Source organism: Amblyomma maculatum, chromosome 3 (genome assembly GCF_055883805.1).
Source record: "Amblyomma maculatum isolate TAMU_Amacu chromosome 3, ASM5588380v1, whole genome shotgun sequence".
In the NCBI taxonomy this organism is placed as follows: domain Eukaryota; kingdom Metazoa; phylum Arthropoda; class Arachnida; order Ixodida; family Ixodidae; genus Amblyomma; species Amblyomma maculatum.
This window is the reverse complement of record NC_139346.1, coordinates 81,230,548-81,249,964: the sequence shown is the minus strand read 5'-3', so window position 1 is coordinate 81,249,964 and position 19,417 is coordinate 81,230,548. Positions and strand designations below refer to the sequence as shown.

General features: G+C 47.7%; 1 protein-coding gene across 1 annotated transcript in view; it reads right to left on the bottom strand.

Moving 5' to 3' along the window:
• Nucleotides 1–19,417, bottom strand: part of LOC146195093 (uncharacterized) — a 66,678-nt gene that overhangs the window by 24,197 nt on the left and 23,064 nt on the right. Inside the window, exons 6-8 of the mRNA XM_084597683.1 lie at nt 18,894–19,077; nt 14,768–15,058; nt 9,121–9,221 (exon numbers count right to left, since the gene is read on the bottom strand). Of these exons, the coding sequence (XP_084453809.1) occupies nt 9,121–9,221; nt 14,768–15,058; nt 18,894–19,077 (576 nt within the window). The remainder of the gene's footprint in view (nt 1–9,120; nt 9,222–14,767; nt 15,059–18,893; nt 19,078–19,417) is intronic.

Below are 19,417 nucleotides of genomic sequence, written 5' to 3'. Positions count from 1 at the left end.
AGTCTGCGTGGCTCGCAGTTTGATCCATCTTAACTGTGGCCAGTCCAAGGTACTTGTTACCAATTTTTCGCACGAGTATCGACACCTTTTTCGGAATACTTCCGTAGCTTTCGCGGAACGCATATCTGAAGTCTCCGAGTGCTTGTCCACAGAAACCGTGCCACCGCCCACATCCCTCGACAACCTCGATATTAGCTCAGAGCTATCGGTGAGCCAGCGTGAACAGCTGTTTTCATTGTTACTTGAATTCAGAGAGTGTTTTGCATCATCGTCAAAAGTGCATCAGACTCCCATTGCCAAGCACCAGATCGTGACGTTCGATGATGTCCGCCCAATTCACCAACACCCCTACCGCGTCTCTTCGACCGAGCGCAAAGTTATTAAGTCACAAGTTAAACAAATGCTCGAAGATGATGTTATCCAGCCTTCAAATAGCCCATGGTCCTCCCCAGTCGTTCTAGTTAAAAAGAAAGACGGCACGTTACGTTTTTGCGTCGATTACCGCAAGCTGAACGCCGTAACCAAGAAGGATGTTATACCCCTTGCCGCGGATTGACGACTCTCTCGACCGCCTTCGGCGTGCGAAGTACTTTTCGTCAATCGATCTAAAAAGTGGCTATTGGCAGATTGAGGTAGATGAGCGAGATCGTGAAAAAACGGCCTTTGTCACACCCGATGGACTTTACGAATTTAAAGTTCTACCTTTCGGACTTTGTTCCGCGCCGGCCACATTTCAGCGGATGATGGACACTGTCCTCGCCGGGCTTAAATGGCAGTGTTGCCTAGTCTACCTAGATGACGTGGTGGTCTTCGCAGAATCGTTTTCACAACATCTTAAACGCCTGCGGTCAGTACTCGAAGCCCTTCGATCCGCTAACTTGACGCTTAAGCCACAGAAATGTCACTTTGGCTACCAAGAGCTTAAATTCCTCGGTCATGTCGTAAGCGCTGCCGGCGTGAAGCCCGACCCTGACAAGCTTACTGCTGTTGCCAAATTTCCATTTCCACGTGACAAGAAAGCTGTTCGCAGATTTCTCGGCTTGTGCAGTTATTACCGCCGTTTTATCGATAACTTCGCTGATCTTGCTGAACCGCTGACTCGGCTCACCCGGGGAGACACCCCTTTTGTTTGGAGTCACGAGCAAGAAGCTGCTTTTACCGAGTTGCGTCTCCGTCTCCAATCGCCGCCTATTCTAGCCCATTTCGATGAGCACGGTGAAACAGAAATCCACACTGACGCCAGTAACATTGGCCTTGGGGCGGTTCTCGTGCAACGTCAAGAGGGTGTGGAACGAGTCGTCGCCTATGCCAGCCGTGCTTTATCCCGCGCCAAGATGAACTATTCAACTACTGAGAAGGAATGTCTCGCCATAATTTGGGCGGCTGCAAAATTTCGCCCCTACCTTTATGGTCGCCCATTTAAAGTGGTCACTGACCACCATTCCTTGTGTTGGCTGGCCAACCTGCGTGACCCATGCGGCCGCCTGGCGCGATGGAGCCTTCGCCTACAGGAGTTTGACCTTACTATAGTCTACAAGTCCGGACATAAACATGAAGATGCTGACGCGCTCTCTCGTGCGCCCGTCGAGCTCGCTTCACCACATACGGGTGACTCTGGCAGTTTTCTCGGAGCTGTTGATGCTTCAGATATGTCTCATCAGCAGCGTGCTGATCCAGAGTTACGAGCCCTGATCGATTATTTAGAAGATCAGCCAGCCACAATACCTAAGTGCTTTTCTCGGAGCCTCTCAACTTTCTGCCTGAGAAGTGGTGTACTCTATAAGCACAGCTCCAGATCCGATTCGAGAACCTACCTCCTCGTGGTACCCGCAGCTCTGCGAGAGGAAATCCTTTCCGCGTGCCACGATGAACCAACTTCTGGTCACTTGGGCTATACTCGCACACTTGCTAGAATACGAAAAACATTCTACTGGCCTAACCTTGCAACTGTCGTTAAGCGCTATGTTAAGAGCTGTCGGCAATGTCAGCGTCGGGAGGTTCCGCAATCAAAGCCTGCAGGACTTCTCGTGCCCATAATACCACCACGCGCACCGTTTGATCAAGTCGGCATGGACCTTCTCGGTCCTTTCCCTCGATCCTCCGGGGGCAACCGCTGGATAATCATCGCCACAGACTACCTGACTCGATATGCCGAGACCAAAGCGTTACCTAGTGGTACAGCATCGGAGGTTGCCCATTTCTTTGTACACCAGATCATGCTGCGGCACGGTGCTCCGACCTGTATTATTACTGACAGAGGGACTGCCTTTACTTCACAAATGATGGCCGAAGTTTTTCATCTCACCGGTACGGCGCATCGAAAAGCTACTGCTTACCATCCGCAGACCAATGGGCTGACTGAAAGGCTTAATAAGACCATTTCGGACATGCTGGCGATGTATGTCGACGCCCAGCACAAGACTTGGGATGCTATCCTACCATATGTGACATTCGCGTACAATACGGCAGTCCAAGAGACGACACGCTTCACGCCGTTTCGCCTAGTTTACGGCAGAGAGATTCGGACGATGCTGGACGCAATGCTTCCTTGCGAAACAGATACCGAGCTTTCTACTGACACCGAACACTTTGCCCAACATGCTGAGCAAGCACGCCAACTAGCACGCGTCCACATCGCCCAGCAACAGGACAAGGATTCACGCCGGTACAACCTCCGCCACAAACAAGCTTCCTACAACACCGGGGACCAGGTGTGGGTGTGGACTCCTGTTCGACGCCGTGGCCTATCAGAAAAGCTGATTTGCCGTTACTTCGGACCATATAAAGTCTTGCGGCGCCTCAGCAACGTTAACTATGAGGTCCTCCCAGATGGCCCAGAGCAGAGAGGCCGTCGGCTACCTCGTCCAGAGACAGTTCATGTCCTACGCATGAAGCCGTATTTTACGCGGTAACTGAAAGACGGCATCTGCAAACTTTTTTTTTCGTTTTATTTTTGTCCACCTGTGTGCACGTGTGCCGTGTGCGTCACGCTTAAGGAGGGAGGAATGCCAGGGGGCGCTCGCAGCGAAAGACGTTGAAGTGGCGCTCGGAGAAAAAGGACGAAGTGAATCGGCTCCGGACTAGAAGGACGTACCTAAAGCTTGGACTTTTTAATTCCACCTGCACCGGCTCTGACAGCCTAGCCCTAGTCGCCAATATCGTGACAATATATATATATATATATATATATATATATATATATATATATATATATATATATATATATATATATATATATATATATATATATATATATATATATATATATATATATTGTTACGAGGCACGTCGAGATGTTAGGAGGCGATGGTACGTCGTAGCCGCAACAGCTCACCGTCAGGAACACACTCACAGGAGAACCAGACGTAGCTGCAGCGTCGTCTTTTTCCACTCGCCCAGCACTTCGTCATCGTCTCCTTCACTGCGTACCGTAACAATACCCCCCCCCCCCCCTCGCGGAAGAAGCACAGTCCCGGTGCGTAGACTACACAGGTGAGCGCGAGATATAAGGTTTGAGACGGGCGACATGCACGACTTCTGGATGATGGTTTGCAGGAGAGTGGCGGTTCACAGGATAATCTCGTACGTCACGTCGGTAAGTTGCCGCAAGACCTGGTAAGGGCCCACTTAGCGGGGCAGAAGTTTCTCGCACATGCCTACACGTCGAGCAGGGAGCCAGAGGAGTACGAGGGAGCCAGGAGGGTAGTAGGCGTCACGGTGCTGGAGATCGCAACGGTGCTTTTGAGACCGCTGGGACGCACGAAGCCGGTCTCGAGCAATATGACGGGCGGCATCAGCGCGGGCGATGGCATCAGAAGCGTAACTGCAGGAGGAATCGTCAAGAGGCAGTAAGGTGTCGAAGGGAAGTAGAGGGTCGCGGCCGATGAGTAGATAAAAGGGAGAGTATCCGGCGGCATCATGCCGTAAGGAGTTAAAAGCGAATGTTATGAAAGGTAAAGAGATGTCCCAGTCACGGTGATGGTCAGAAACATACATTGACATCATATTGGTCAGGGTACGATTAAGGCGCTCAGTAAGACCGTTCGTTTGTGGATGGTAGGCCGTTGTGAAGTTGTGGCGCGTAGCGCATGAGCGCAGAAGGTCATTAACAACTTTAGAAAGGAAGCAGCGACCCCTATCGGTGAGCAGTTGACGAGGAGCACCATGAAGCAAGATGACGCCATGCAAAAGAAAGTCTGCAACGTCGGAGGCACAGCTGGTGGGGATAGCTCTGGTTATGGCATACCGGGTGGCGTAATCGGTCGCTACGGCAATTCATTTGTTCCCTGAAGTGAATGTGGGAAATGGCCCAAGCAGGTCAATACCAACTCGAGAAAAGGGCTCAGTTAAAACTGCGAGTGGTTGCAGGGGCCCACTAGGGTGAAGAGACGGGGTCTTCCTGCGCTGGCACAGCTCACAGGCGGCGACGTAGCGACGAACAGAGCGGTAGAGGCCAGGCCAGTAGAATCGCCGTCGAACATTGTCGTATGTGCGGGACACTCCTAGGTGCCCTGCTGTAGGAGCATCATGAAGGTGCGCAAGAACAGCAGAGCGTAGATGTGTCGGGACAACAAGCAAAAGGTCTACACCATCTGGGCGCATATTGCGTCCGTATAATGTGTTATTAAGCAGCACAAACATACTGCTGGACGGATCGGTGCTGTCGTTGCGGAGGTGATCAATAATGGTGCGCAGGGAAGGATCACGACTCTGTTCGACGCCAATGTGGAGAAAGTTCGAAATGGACAAAACGCAGTCGTCAGCAGTATTGTCACGAAGTTCAGGAGGGTCAACAGGGTGGCGGGACAAGCAGTCGGCGTCTTGATGTAGGCGGCCTGACTTGTACACAACAGTAAACGTGTATTCTTCTAATCGCAAGGCCCAGCGGCCTAAGCGGCCAGTAGGGTCCTTAAGTGACGACAACCAACACAAGCCATGATGGTCCGTCACTACGTTGAAGGGCCGCCCAAACAAATAAGGCCGGAATTTGGTCAACGCCCAAACAAGTGCAAGGCATTCGCGCTCCGTAATGGAATAATTCCGCTCGGACTGAGATAGAAGGCGGCTGGCATAGGCAATCACACGAGAGTGGCCGTGCTGGTACTGGGCAAGGATGGCGCCAATACCATGTCCGCTAGCGTCGGTGCGCAGTTCTGTAGGCGCAGACGGGTCGAAGTGCGCCAGTACAGGAGAAGCGATGAGCGCGGAAATGAGCGTTGTGAAGGCCTGAGCTTGTTCACGGCTCCACGAGAAATTCACGTTTTCTGCAAAAGGGAGGTAAGGGGACGTGCTAGGTCAGCGAAGTTCCGAATGAAGCGACGAAAGTAAGAGCAGAGCCCGAGAAAACTTCGCACATCACTTGTATTACGTGGTGTAGGGAACTCGCGGACTGCACGAACTTTATCAGGGTCGGGCTGCACACCATTTTCGTCAACCAAATGTCCCAGGATTTTGATCTGGCGGCGGCCGAAGCTGCATTTTTTTGCGTTGAGTTGAAGACCGGCGCGGGGAAAGACTGCCAGTATCGTAGAAAGCCGTTCAAGGTGACTTGTGAACGTGGGAGAGAAAACGACAACGTCATCTAAGTAGCATAAGCACTTTGTCCACTTGAAGCCACGGAGAAGCGAGTCCATCATGCGCTCGAAGGTCGCAGGAGCGTTACAGAGGCCAAATGGCAAAACCTTGAATTGGTATAGTCCGTCAGGGGTGACAAATGCGGTTTTCTCTCGATCCCGTTCGTCGACAGCTATTTGTCAGTAGCCGGAACGCATGTCGATCGAGGAAAAATAGCTGGCACCCTGCAAGCAGCCGAGGGCGTCGTCAATTCTCGGGAGCGGATAAACGTCTTTTTTAGTGATCTGATTGATGTGGCGGTAATCTACACAGAATCTCCAAGTTTGATCTTTCTTTTTGACTAAAACGACAGGAGACGCCAAGGACTGCAGGAAGGCTCAATAATATTATTTGCCAACATCTTGTCGACCTCCTTCTGTATCACGTGGCGCTCAGCAAGAGAGACTCTATAAGGCCTTCTGTGAATAGGGCTGGCATCACCAGTATTGATGCGATGGGTAACGACAGATGTCTAGGCCAAAGGTCGGTCGCCAAAATAAAAAATGTCGCTGTACGAAAACAAAAGGTAGGAGAAAGCACTGGCTTGCTGAGGTGTCAAATCCGGTGCTATCATGGGAGTAAAAAGGGTCGAACGAGAAGCTGATACGGGGGGTTCAGACAGAGGCACAGGCTTGAGGGCAGAAACTTCGCAGTCAGCCAACGGAAGCAAGTCAGAGTGTGCAATGCCATGGGGCAAAACTTGTACAGAGCGGCTAAAGCTAAGGACGGGAAGATAGGTTCTGTTATCCGTGACGGTCAGGACAGTGTGAGTGAGTATGACGTTACGGTGGAGAACAACATCGGTGATTGGACAAGTGACGTATGTACCATCAGGAATAGCAAGAAACGGGGCCAAAGGAACATACATGGCAGCTTCGGGCGGTAGGCGAACAAACTCGACGGAGCAGAGGCGTGGCTTGATATCTGTGCGGTCGGAGCAGAAAGGCAGGTCTAAGCGAAGGAGGCCACTTGAACATTCAATCAGGGCAGAGTGCGCCGTTAAAACGTCGATGCCGAGGATCACATCGTGAGGGCAGCGGTCGATTACAGTGAAGAGCACAGGGGTAATTCGACCACAAATGCTCACGCGCGCAGTGCAAAATCCCACGACGGCAGCGACGCCTCCATCGGCGACACGAACGGCTGATGAAGAGGCGGGTGTGACAACTTTTTTTGAGTCGGCGGCGAAACGAAGAGCTGAGGACGGAAATTTGGGCACCAGTTTCAATGAGGGTGGTAACAGGCACACCATCTACACAGATATCTAGAAGATTGCGGCGATGAGCGAGGGTCAGCAGAAGATTTTCGGGCCGGGTCGTCAATGCAGCTTCACCTCCGGGAGCTGCATTGATCAGTTTTCCGGGAGCGGGCGAGAGAAGTGAGGGGACGAGGAACGGTGAGGTAGGGGCGAGCGGGAACGGCGGGTCTGGGGAGACGGCGATCGGCTGGACATGCGCAGGGATGGCGGGTTAAAGTCACGAGAGGGCGTATCACGGAGAGAGGTTGGGTGTGGTCCGTAGGCAGTGCTGCGATCATGATAGTAGCGAGGTCGAGGTGGCGGAACCCAACGGCTGCGGCAATGGCGAGAAATGTGGCCGGCACGTGAGCAGTTGAAGCAGATATGTCGGTTGTCCAAGGTCCGCCATTCTTCTGGGTTGCGGTAGCGTCGGGTAGATTCGAGGTATCGCGTCGGGGAGGGCGCAGTCGGAGCCGCAGTAGCTACCACCGGAACGGTGGGCTGGACAGATGGCTGTGCGGACGGCTGACCAGAGCTGAGGCTTACGCTCGCATTAAGGCCCACGTTCGCGAATTCTTGGCGAACGACAGCTTGGATCAGTGCTATAGTAGCCCCCGCCGGCTGAGGTGTGCATGCGACGGGGGCCATTGCCTCCAGCTCTCTGCGAACGATCCTGGTCAAGTTTGGCTCATGGGACGGCTGCTGCAGTGTTGGCAGATCTTCGCACGAGGACGTAGCAGCTGTGTTTGGCAAACGGTCGAAGCGGGGAGCAATAGGACGATGTTTAGCTTGCTCAAACCGCCGGCATACCTCGAGGACGGAGTCGACCGTTGTACAATCTTTGCAAAATAGAAGGTTAAAAGCGTCGTCAGCAATGCCCTTTAAGATGTGGCCCACCTTGTCACACTCGGGCATGGCGCTGTTCACTTTGCGGCATAGAGCTAGTATGTCTTGTATGTACGACAGATATGATTCGGTCGACGACTGTGCTCGCGATGCCAGGTCCTTTTCAGCGCCGAGCTTGCGTCCGATCGGCTTGCCAAAGAGATCCCGAAGCTTCTCTTTGCACATGTCCCAGGATGTTAGATCTTCGTGCGTCTCGAACCAGACGCGCGCCGTACCAGCCAGGTAGAAAATGACATTTGCAAGCATCAACGTTGCGTCCCATCGGTTGTGCTTACTGACTCGCTCTTACATAGCGAACCAGTCTTCGACGTCGATGTCATCGGTGCCGCAAAAGGTTCCCGGATCACGAGACTGCGCAACGACGACAGTGGGCGCTGGTTGTGCCGCTGTAGAGGTAGCGTAAGCACCGGACTGCATAGTGCTAGCACCAAGTTGGCGGCCACTACGGAGATCCAGCTTGTGGTATTGGTGTCTTACCCAGCAGCTAAACCAAGATGTTAGGAGGCGATGGTACGTCGTAGCCGCAACAGTTCACCGTCAGGAACACACTCACAGGAGAACCAGACGTAGCTGCAGCGTCGTCTTTTTCCACTCGCCCAGCACTTCGTCATCGTCTCTTTCACTGCGTACCGTAACATGTGTGTGTGTGTGTGTGTGTGTGTGTGTGTGTGTGTGTGTGTGTGTGTGTGTGTGTGTGTGTGTGTGTGTGTGTGTGTGTGTGTGTGTGTGTGTGTGTGTGTGTGTGTGTGTGTGTGTGTGTGTGTGTGTGTGTGTGTGTGTGTGTGTGTGTGTGTGTGTGTGTGTGTGTGTGTGTGTGTGTGTGTGTGTGTGTGTGTGTGTGTGTGTGTGTGTGTGTGTGTGTGTGTGTGTGTGTGTGTGTGTGTGTGTGTGTGTGTGTGTGTGTGTGTGTGTGTGTGTGTGTGTGTGTGTGTGTGTGTGTGTGTGTGTGTGTGTGTGTGTGTGTAACACCTCTTAGTCGGGCAATAATTGCTGGAACAAAACAAATGCGCTTACGTGTATTGCCGGAATCATGCAGGCAAGAACGCTTTAAAAAGAGCCATAATAATCTCAACTACCTATATGGGTGTCACTGGCGTCTATTGTTCGCAGTAGAGAACATATCATACGTCAGTGTATTGCTCAGCCGCATTTGCTCAGCGGCTAGGGCGCTCGAACGCTGAACCATAGGACACGGGATGACGCCAGCTTTTCGAAGTCGAAAAGCACGCGGCCTTGTGGTGTGTGATGTCAGTGGACGTTAAAAATGCCCGGTTGTAGAAATTTCCTGATCACTCCACTACGGCGTCTCAGACAGCCTTAGTCGCTTTGGGAAGTTAAACCATATAGACAAAACCGAACCATACCTCAAAGTACTGGACGCTGGAATTCGGGGTCGTCCACGAGAACACACTGGCGCCGTGCAGGTCACTGATGGCAGCTTCATGGTTTATCGCAAGCACCGGAACTGAAGTGAACATGTAACAAAGATCAGCATGAAAAGCACACTTGATAATTAGCGATTTTTTCAAATTGTGACATTTCCAAACAAAAAGAAGCCAAGCAGAGTCAGTGCCAGATTTTGTCCTGCGTCCTAACGACAATCGTTAATAAAGCCTATACGTGATCCCCCACATCTCCCTAAGAGAATGTGCTTCTGCTTCATGACACTTATTTCGTAGGTTAATAGAAAATTAAGGAAACTAAGTGCTGACAAAACAGCTTGGCTCAACGACAAGCGCGCCCTTGTTCACAATACTTAGTTGGGGCTTGTATGTGGTTCACTATCTTCTGTGCTTTGTAAAACGACGGACTCATCGTAAGGGAAGCGCGCGAATAAAGTGAGAACTTGCCATTGGATTCACCTTCTGGCACAATATCCTACATTACACAGGTCTATTCGGCCATCTGTGAAACGAGCAAGAATTCACATCTCGTGCAGCAACAACACTCACCTATGCTGTCCCCGCCCTCGTCATAGCATTCACTCTTTAGTAAAGCACACATGTAAACCTTGAGGACAAATAAACAAGTCTGCGAAAAACTGACTTCGCCGGGCGCTGTATTACCGTGCATACTGAGGGATAATGAACAGATTTTGTTCGCTTCGCCGACATTGATTTTTCTGCTATTGGCGCTTTTGCTGAAGGTTATATCTTTCTCGTCGCAAGGTTCTAATTCCCTAAAGTAAGAAGATTTTGGAGTTCTCCTAAATGACATTATGAATGGCACCGTAGACTTAAATCAGCAGCATTGAAAGTCTGCCCAATTCAGCGAATAGAAGGTATAACCAATCCTACGACCAATCCTACGGAGTGGAATATTAAGTCATTTTAATCCACATCGAGAGTGAAGGGTGTAACCTCATCTGGGCTACCGCTGTGACGCTCAATACTGAGCTGCCTAGAGTGCATCAAATGACAGGGCCTCCCTCGTTTTCAGCGCGACCCAATAACTCGATCGGACGTTAGCATTCATGATGCACCGAGAATTTTTTCAACTATAGGTATGTGTTCTCAGAAAGCATGTAATAAAGTAATACTGGAAAGTCAGGATAAGAAGCAATAGTCACATGTTGGGAGGCTGACGTGAGTATCCCTAAAATGAGAAAACGCTCCTGATGGTGGAACTTATGAGGGAAGCGTCTTCTGTGCACTTCTACTGCGATACTTATGAACTATCCATTGAACACTGTCATTCTTTATTACCTGGATGTCTACTAAGTTGCGCAGGAATAACACTGAAATTCGTTTATTTATTCATATTCAAAAATTAGCGATTTTGGCATCTTGAAGTGCGACAGCTTTATTCCTGCTTTCTCCAAGAGTGCTTTATCCCTGTGTCAAGCTCCAGAGTATTATAAGACATGACGACGACCCTGTCATGCCTGTAAGCCAATGCCCACTGATGAAGTTAACCCCAAAAGCCGAGGGTGCTATCATGTACTGCCAAAATAGTATAAATTCATCAGAGTGAGCAATACGTTTGGCATTACAAAAAGGGGTGAATCATATTTCGTTTAAAGAAACTGGAGCAGCACGTACTCTCTACTTATTCTCCAACATTACATTTATTACTCGAAAGCGTTAGCGGGTCCTCTTGGGAAGCCTCGTTCACGTGCATGCATTCTGCTGATCTCCTGTTATTTACCTTACTTTCTCAGTTTGTTACCGACACCATGCATACCGTGTTAGAGTAGCAAAGTATGTGAATGGCAACATTTCGTAGATATAAAGCCTCACTTTAGCCTAGAGACACTAATGCGCCTGCGTGGCCCAGGTAGCCTGGCCGACTCGGAATTCAAAAGCGCCGGTTTGCTTCCGCTATCATCTTCTGTAAACTTCGAGCCAACTCGGGCATGGCGTGTGATCTCGTGACAAGGAACAACTTGGCACTCGATCAGTTCCAGCACGTGTAAACCTGCCGCCTGCCGGCTATGAACGCTCACGCTGTTTTGTTTACAATGCCGACTACTACAACATCTAGGCCAGGTTTTCCACTGGGCGCAATATTTAACCCTGCCGCATTAAAATTAGAAACCATTTACGATTAATGCAGGCATGTATTAAATAGTATATTTATTCTCATTGAACATAGCACTACTTATTACAGCTACCGTTTACCGGCATCGCGCGCCTTCAGTACACATGCACAGAACGCCTTAAGGGCAGGGTTCCCGACGCGCCCGCCAGAGGGAAACGCACCCGCCGCGCAGGGACCAATCAGAGCGTGCGCCCTAACGGCCAGCGCTCGGTAGCGGTAGATGGTAGCGTTAACGCTATTCTAAATGCGGCTAGTGTTCCCTAGGTGACAAAGCAGCATCTGATGCATTCAGATCCTGTGGCATGATATTGACTAACTCCCGAACTAAGCCAGAAACCTTTGCTCCACGCAGTACCCTCTCTCCTCCAACTGTAGCCACCAATTTTTTTATTTTCATTCCCATTAACCTCTTCTCCCGCTGCTCTGAAAAGGGAGAGTATATCCATTATCCTTATTTTGTCAGGCGCCACTGGACGACTTCAAACATTTGTTCATTTTTCCTCTAACCTTTCTGGCCTCCTCTCGAAAGTGTCTTAAGAGAGAGGTTTCCTTTACACTTTTGCCATCAGCCATCCGAAGCCTCACACGGCCCGACGATCGCACGAATACCTTTTTACCAAGGAATGGTTTGAACGCTATCATATTAAGAAAACAGCAGGTAAACTGCTGTTTTACTTTTTGCTTGACCAAATTTATCCCTCCTCTGCTTTTGTATCAGGAGTCTACTTGCACACTGTGCGCTATTTACGTCCTGAGCTGCTGCCGTAACGGCATGTGCTTCAGCCTAACTTTGATTGCTAAGCCCTCCTCCAGTAAAGCAATAAATTAAAGGGTCCTGCTCGGGGATAAACCGGCGAGCCCCGGCGAACCTCGTAATATATTCGTACAACATGGTGCTACCCAAGAATTACTCCCATGAGCTTAGGCAGGGCTCGCGCTTTGTCCCTAGGATTCGAGCCTAAAAATGTCGCCCGTGCAGAACTTTAGCCATAGTGCGATACGCTGACGAGATTGCGAAATTCGAGGATATGAAGTGACCACCGATTTCATCACCGTCATCATCAGTCGGATTTTACCCACTGCAGTGGGAAGGTCTCTCCCATATTACTCCGACTAACTCGATCCTGTGCTAGCGTCATCCACTTGAGCCCTGCGAAATTCTTAACCTCATTCACCAACCTCATTTTCTGCCACCCCCTGCTACATTTTCCTTGACTTGTAATCCAATTTGTTACCCTTAGCGAACATCGGTTATCCTCTCTTCGCACTACATTCCTTCCCATGCCCATTTCTTCATGACTTCCAATGCAATTTTATTAACTCGAGTTATTACTCTGACCCACTTAGCTCACTTCCTATCTATTCACGTTACAATTACCATTTTTCGTTGCATACTTCTCTGCATTGTCATCATCTTAAGAGGAATCCTTTTCATTAGACACCACATTTCAGCCCCGTAGGCGAGCACAGGTAAGATGCAACTGTTGTGTACTTTCCTCTTGAGCGATACTGGTAAGGTGCTAGTTATAATAAGCGAGTACTTGCAACATGCGCTCCATCCTAATCTTATTTTCCTGGTTACTTCACATTCATGCTCCAGATCTGCGGTTACTACCTGTCCTAAATAGATATATTCACCCACTACATCTATTGCTTTCCTACCCACTGTAAACTTCTGTTCCTTCCCGAGGCGGTTCAAGATTACTTTAGTCTTCTGCGTATTAACTTTAGGCCTCTCGTTATACTTTTTCTGTCTAGGTCATTATTATTTTTTTACAATTCTTCCATTGATTTATTTCTGCAAGACAATGTCAGCGAATCGCAGATTTCTGAGATATTCTCCATCAACCCTTGTCCCTAACTGCTCCCAAATTCTAAGTACCTGAATAATTTCTCTAGGCAAGCTGTGAACAGTATGGACAGACATGGGAACATTATGATCTCCTTCATGCAGAGCTATGGTTCCTGTGCAGCCACTATAGACATCTTCCAATACTTCTATGCGCACACTGCAATGAACAGGGTTATTAGACAAATAATAAATGCCTTCTTTCCCTCATAATAACTAAGAGGGGTATGGACAGCGATGTGATCGCTGATATCGACAGAAAATTCGGAGCAAGGCAAGTGTAATGAAAACGAATGGCAGACTTGGAACAAAACTACTTCCACGCAATCTTGCTACTACATGTGCTTCGGCGGTATGAAAAACATTTACTTCACAAATTAATTAACCCTATTTCTGTCTTCTTTGCTACTTCCTACTCGCAAAGAGAATAGTTTCGCCGGGACCATTTAGCGCGTTCATGATACGTAATAACATCATGTATTCGAGTGCCAGCTTTTTTAGACAATTTATTGTAACTGTCAGTCTGGTAAAGCGCTAGTCTGCTGTATACTTTACTTAGTTGAAATATTCTATATGATAATCCTTACATGCCATATGCTTCAATCGTGTTTAATATCAAAACATATCTAGTATACGAAATTAGTATACAGTACAAGGTAGGTACAGCTGTCAGCCGTACAAATTGGAGCAATTTTTTTCGAAATCGTGCGTATGCTTAAATAATGCTGTCAATACTGTTTTGTCAAAGTATAGAGGTTGTCATGATGCACCTACAGTCCCGGCTGCGAAGTAGAGAGAAGCGAGAGCCACGAGGTTTAATATATATATATTATGTTGAGCTAAAGTGGCCGCCTTCCGTAATTCAAACTTCAGAAATTCAGCGCGTAGCAGGCAAAATCAAGCAGTTATCGACCTCCACTAATGACAAGCATTAATCCGTTATTTATGAGCTCATCTATCATTCTTCAATGTAGACAACTTATTCGCTCAGCCAAGAGAGATTTCTACACAAGTGTAGTTTCGAATAGCGGCCTCATAAGATTCAGTATTCAACGCCATTTACTTCAAGATCAAGACAACACCACTGTACTTGCACGGCAGCTTAAGACCAACAGAGCAATGAGAAATTGTTAGCCACATTTGCTGGCACGTAGGAAGAGAGTTCTTCAGTGACAGTGAACCAAAACAATAGCTCAACAACATTTTGATTTAACATAGTAACCAATTGGGCTAGTTAGTGCTACTCTAACATACTGAACTAGCGAAAGACGCAGAAATCGAAGAATAGAAGTACACGGGACGGCGCTATCCAATGTACTTCTCTTCTTGTGCTTCTCTGAGTTCGCTGGCTAAATATGTTAGCTTTTTACTCTTGTACAACTTGATGCTGCCGCCAACAATAACTTCAAAACCAATGCAGTTAAAAAGGGTGTGTGAAGAAGATGTACTTGGGTGTAGAAGAGGATGTTGTAGCTGAGTGATGAAGAGGAAGTGTGTGTTCAATTCAATATCACAGTTGGTAGTGTGCGCCTGTGTTGTGTTTTCTTCTCATGCAATTGTGTTGCGCCACGTTTATGAGTACTCTATTCAGTGCTTCGTGCACGCAGCAAGTGCTCACTCACCGTCAGTCCACGTAACAACCGATGCCGTTCCAGGCGGTCCCAGCACAACTCTGCCACCGGGTACCTTCAGCTGCGCCCGCACGTCAACGTTGTAGAGCGTGTCATTCGCCAGCCCTTCGACAGCGAATTTCTTCTGCTTGGTGAAAACCAAGGAGCATGCGACTGCTCGGTCCTCGCAGTAGCGCACCCGAAAGCCATCGTAAGGGCGGTCGTCTTGCGGGTACACCCACTCCAATTCGAACGAGCCGGGGCGTCTAGACTCGATCCTGGTCACGTTGGCACTTGGAAGCTCTTCGAAAGGTGCCAAAAAAGTAGTTAAAAAAGAAACAATAGAAGTCAGAAGCCGCCAAATAAAACCCTCAGACTGCGGCACAACCATAAGAAGTTTCTGATATCGGTTCAGGCATTTACAATGAAGACCGCTGCGTCGCTTAGAGTTAACTGAAAATGCTCCTCTCGGGTAAGCCACGTCTTACTCGGGCGTTTGCAGCAAGCTCAGCTTTATTCTGCACGTTTAGAACAGATGGTCGCTTGATTTAGATAGAATCAGCAGCGAAGAGAAACGAAGAAATGTTTTGGCAGCAAAGAGTTGATAGCGAAATTAAAGTTACCTAATAACTGTATGGTAGCATAAAATCAATGAAACTGGAAACATGCCACAGCTTGTTTCTATTTGCCGCCGGGCCTCTAATTCGCTCCACGGATAACGCCATTATATACCTCCATGAATATTCCCGTGGGTTACCGGAAGTACTGCAGAGCATTTTAGTCGCTCCTAGCGCTTCGAGAGAGCGTGGCAATTGATGAATATGCCCAGTTTCAGAGCGTTTCAATGCAAGAAACACCCAGGAAAGTGATTTCTGCCATACCGAGCGGCAGGAGCGAGGGAAAGCAAAGAGTCAATAAGCTGCAAAGAATAAAACGAGACACTTTTGCACGCGTGTGCAACAAAGAAGACAACTCTGTGACGTAAATGTTTCACTATAGCTCGCTGAGATATTGCGCTTCTCTGCATTCTGCACATGAACAAAGAAATTCAATGCGGGCGAGGTCACAGGAAACAAATGGTGCTGTATTGTAAAGAGAACACAGTGCATGCCTCGCTTCAAGTTCTGTTTCAATGAGGAAGCTCCATGACTGCAGGAAAGCAAGCCAAGTTCTTGCAAGGATATTGGACGTTTTAAAAGAATTTACTTGGTGATTTTCTCATGATTTCAATGAAGATTTAGCTTAACTTCTTTGCATTAAAGAAATAAAATGATCAATTAGAATTCAAGTAGCAGTATCAAAAAAGTAATGTGAAATAAGCATCTGGAATGCCTACAATGCTGATCACATTTTTATTCATCCCTGCATTCATATTTCTACTACTTAATTCCATATTGCATGCGCAAGCAAATAATTACGTTTACATGAAGAGCAGCAAAACGCACTTAAAAATTCTTATACGCCCTGTTTTTCGCTAGTTGCTTTAGGTTTCCAACGGAGGAAATTAAGAAAACCCAAGGTTAATCAAATACGAGGAATCGGCATTCCCTAAGAGTTGAGAAACCGTCAAGAACTTGAATAGCGTGAAAGGTGCAACTTCTTCGGACATCTCTTTTAACGCCGAGGTAACTTTCAAATAGTTTAGGATACTACCGTTAAGTATTGATGGGTAGGGTCTAACCTTCCAATGCGCAGTGAAATTTTGCTTTCGACGTTTGTCCCGTGCTGTCGCCAAGTGGTTGAGACTGGCGTAGAAAGCCAGTAAAATGCATGTTTCACAATTGTTGCAGTGCAAGACACCAGAGCATATTGATAGTTATAGTCTAACGCTCTGAAGTGTAGCAAAACAATTCTCGCAAAAATAAAATCGAAGCAATCGCAGCGAGCATTGAAAGGTCCTAAAAACCGATAAATTGACTGTGATAAGCAGACAATAACAAACGTAGCAACAGAAATTTTGCAGACGTATTAATAGGAATGTAGAAATTCTGAAATATGCAAGAACAGCGTTGATAAACAACTTCCCGTTGCAAAATGCCCCTAATCAAACGTTTCGTTTTTTTACAGTGTTGGAATGAAAAGCCGACATCTCAATAAGAGAAAACGGCCTTCTTTTTTTATCTCATGGTGCTAAAATTAAGAGCATTCTAAGTATTACCTTCGGGGATCTTCTCTAAGCAGAGAGAAATATTCGTGGCAGCTAGCCCGTTAAAACTCATACGATACATATAGCCGATAAATTTGGCCACTTCAGTTTAAAAGTTTTACTACACAACTCAATTTATTCTTACGTGAATTCTGGCTTTTGCTTCATTCCTATTACCTTACGCGGTGCTTTCTAATCCTGTGGCCCTAAATTTCAAGGAAACGTGCCTATTTACAGTGCCTCTGAGTTTAGGCTGACACGAATAACTTACCGAAAGCATGCCCCAGCGCTGGAACTACTATGGTGGCGTGGGTTTGGCAGTTGCTATACTTTCCCAGTTCGAATGATTGGTAGCCGTACAGCAAGCTCAACATAACTCCAACAACAGAGCATGCTCAGTTTCGCGTGTCGCAAAGTTTGCCGCGGCCGCTTCCTCCACCGCGTGTGCGTCCTGTTTCGTTTTGCGCCCGCAGAAAAAGGCTGTGCCGATAAAACTTGCGAAAGTGGCTCTTATAAGAGCACCGTGAAGTGGAAAACCTGGCATCGTCGTGTCAGCGTCGCCAGAGAATGTGTCGTTTGCGACCGAATATTTCGAATAACCTTAAAAAAAGATAATTCAAGGATTTCAGTATCTTAGATAAAAAATAATGAAAACAAACTGATGTTAACTGGGGCAAATATTTGGCGTAGAACAAAGGCCACATGGCTTCGAAATGAGAAGGCTACACGGACCAACAAAGCTTGATTGTTGCGCATGCAAGAATGTGACCTAGCGAATGCGTTGTGTGGTTGCGACTTAGTGGCCTGCCCTGAGGGCATATATGCTCATATTAACTGGCATTAAGGTCATGTGCACATCAGGAGGCAGGGATTACATATGAAACGACGTCGCCATCATACGAAAATGCCGTTTTAAACAACAAAAACAGACAATGAAAGGAATATACCCTGATATCTCGATATCTCATGAATATAAGCTGATATCTCATGATAAACTGATCAGAGCGAACAAATGGAAAAGGCGGTGACGAGGTCCACTCAGCCTATCGCGCTGCATTTCTAATATGGAGTTAAACGTCTCCCAAGCATTAAGTCTCCCATCGATGCACACCCAAATGACATTAGATGAATGTTGAGAGATTGAGGCAAATTCACTCGACTAATTGTGCTTAGCCATCTCTTTCCTCTAAACGCCATTTCTGTGCGCAATTTTAACGCGAGGAAGAAGCGGCTTCGCCAAGAGAAGAATTGCCTTTTCCTCCCCGAAGCAGTAGCCAGTAAACAAGCATAGTGCGTGGATTGTCCAGTTGTGGTCATCTTTAGATATTTTAGTGTAATTCGGACCAGAAAAGATGGTAAACGTATTGATGAAAGCTCGCACTTGCTTGCAGCAAAGCATAAATGTGATGTCCATCCTGTTTTACATTTTGTTATTTGCACTGAGGCCCCACGAATTTCGAACAAAGCTGGCCGTAGTAGAACCACAGTGCGTACACTCGCAGTAGCTCGCTGGAGCACCGCATGAGTTTATCAATGCTACTTCTGGTCACCGGCAACCATCTATGATTCTAAATAACCAGAGTATAACTAGCTAACTACGTAGAACGAAAGGAAAGATGGTTTGCACGGCATGAAAAAAAAAACTGAACAAGGGTAAATGGGGTACGCCTCAGTTCGCAGATGAGCCAATGTTTCGACAAGTGGACTTGTCAAGTCCACTTGTCGAAACGTTGGCTCATCTGCGAACTGAGGCGTACCCCATTTACCCTTGTTCAGTTCTTTTTCATAGCTAACTACGTGACACTTTGCGGTACCCGACACTGATTTCAGGATGAAATCAAGGCGGCGAAAGCTGGTGCTCGACTCTACACAGCATATGCGCCTGAGTGTCGCGGAAATAGTTCTTGTTTAGTGAAATTCACGCGGCTCCTGAATGTAGTCAGATGAAGACAGGCATTAACAGCTGCACATGAATTCGGAACAAATAATTACGGTCAGGTGGGGTGAGGAAGGTCCTATTCCCTCCAAGATTGCAGTACTTCGCAGAACAGTCTTCCAAGGTCACCATATAATACGTCCAAGGCTTCAAGTCACCGACAATTACGTTGTAGGTGGACAGTGCCGGTTGTAATCCATAGTACTCGTGGCTCCTTCTAAGATAATAATTTCCGCTACCCTGAAAGTAGAAAGCACACGCAATCAGATTATTTCAAGATGACGGTCAGTGCAGCAAAGTAAAATGTAACATGTACAAGTTGACACTAAACGTGACTAATATCTAAAAACTGAAACATTCTACAATATAAAATTGCTTATGCACGCTTCCAAACACTAAACTCTAATTTAGGAAACAGACTAAACTAGCTGTCATTTCGTCAAGGTAGACGCTCGGACATGTTTGTTAGACATCGCTGTCTGTGCCTCCTCTCGTCTCCGTACTATGCGCTGCACCGATAATGTCATTTCGTCGAACTTCAGCATGACGGCCGCATCAGGTGAAAGAAGCGAGTGGCCAG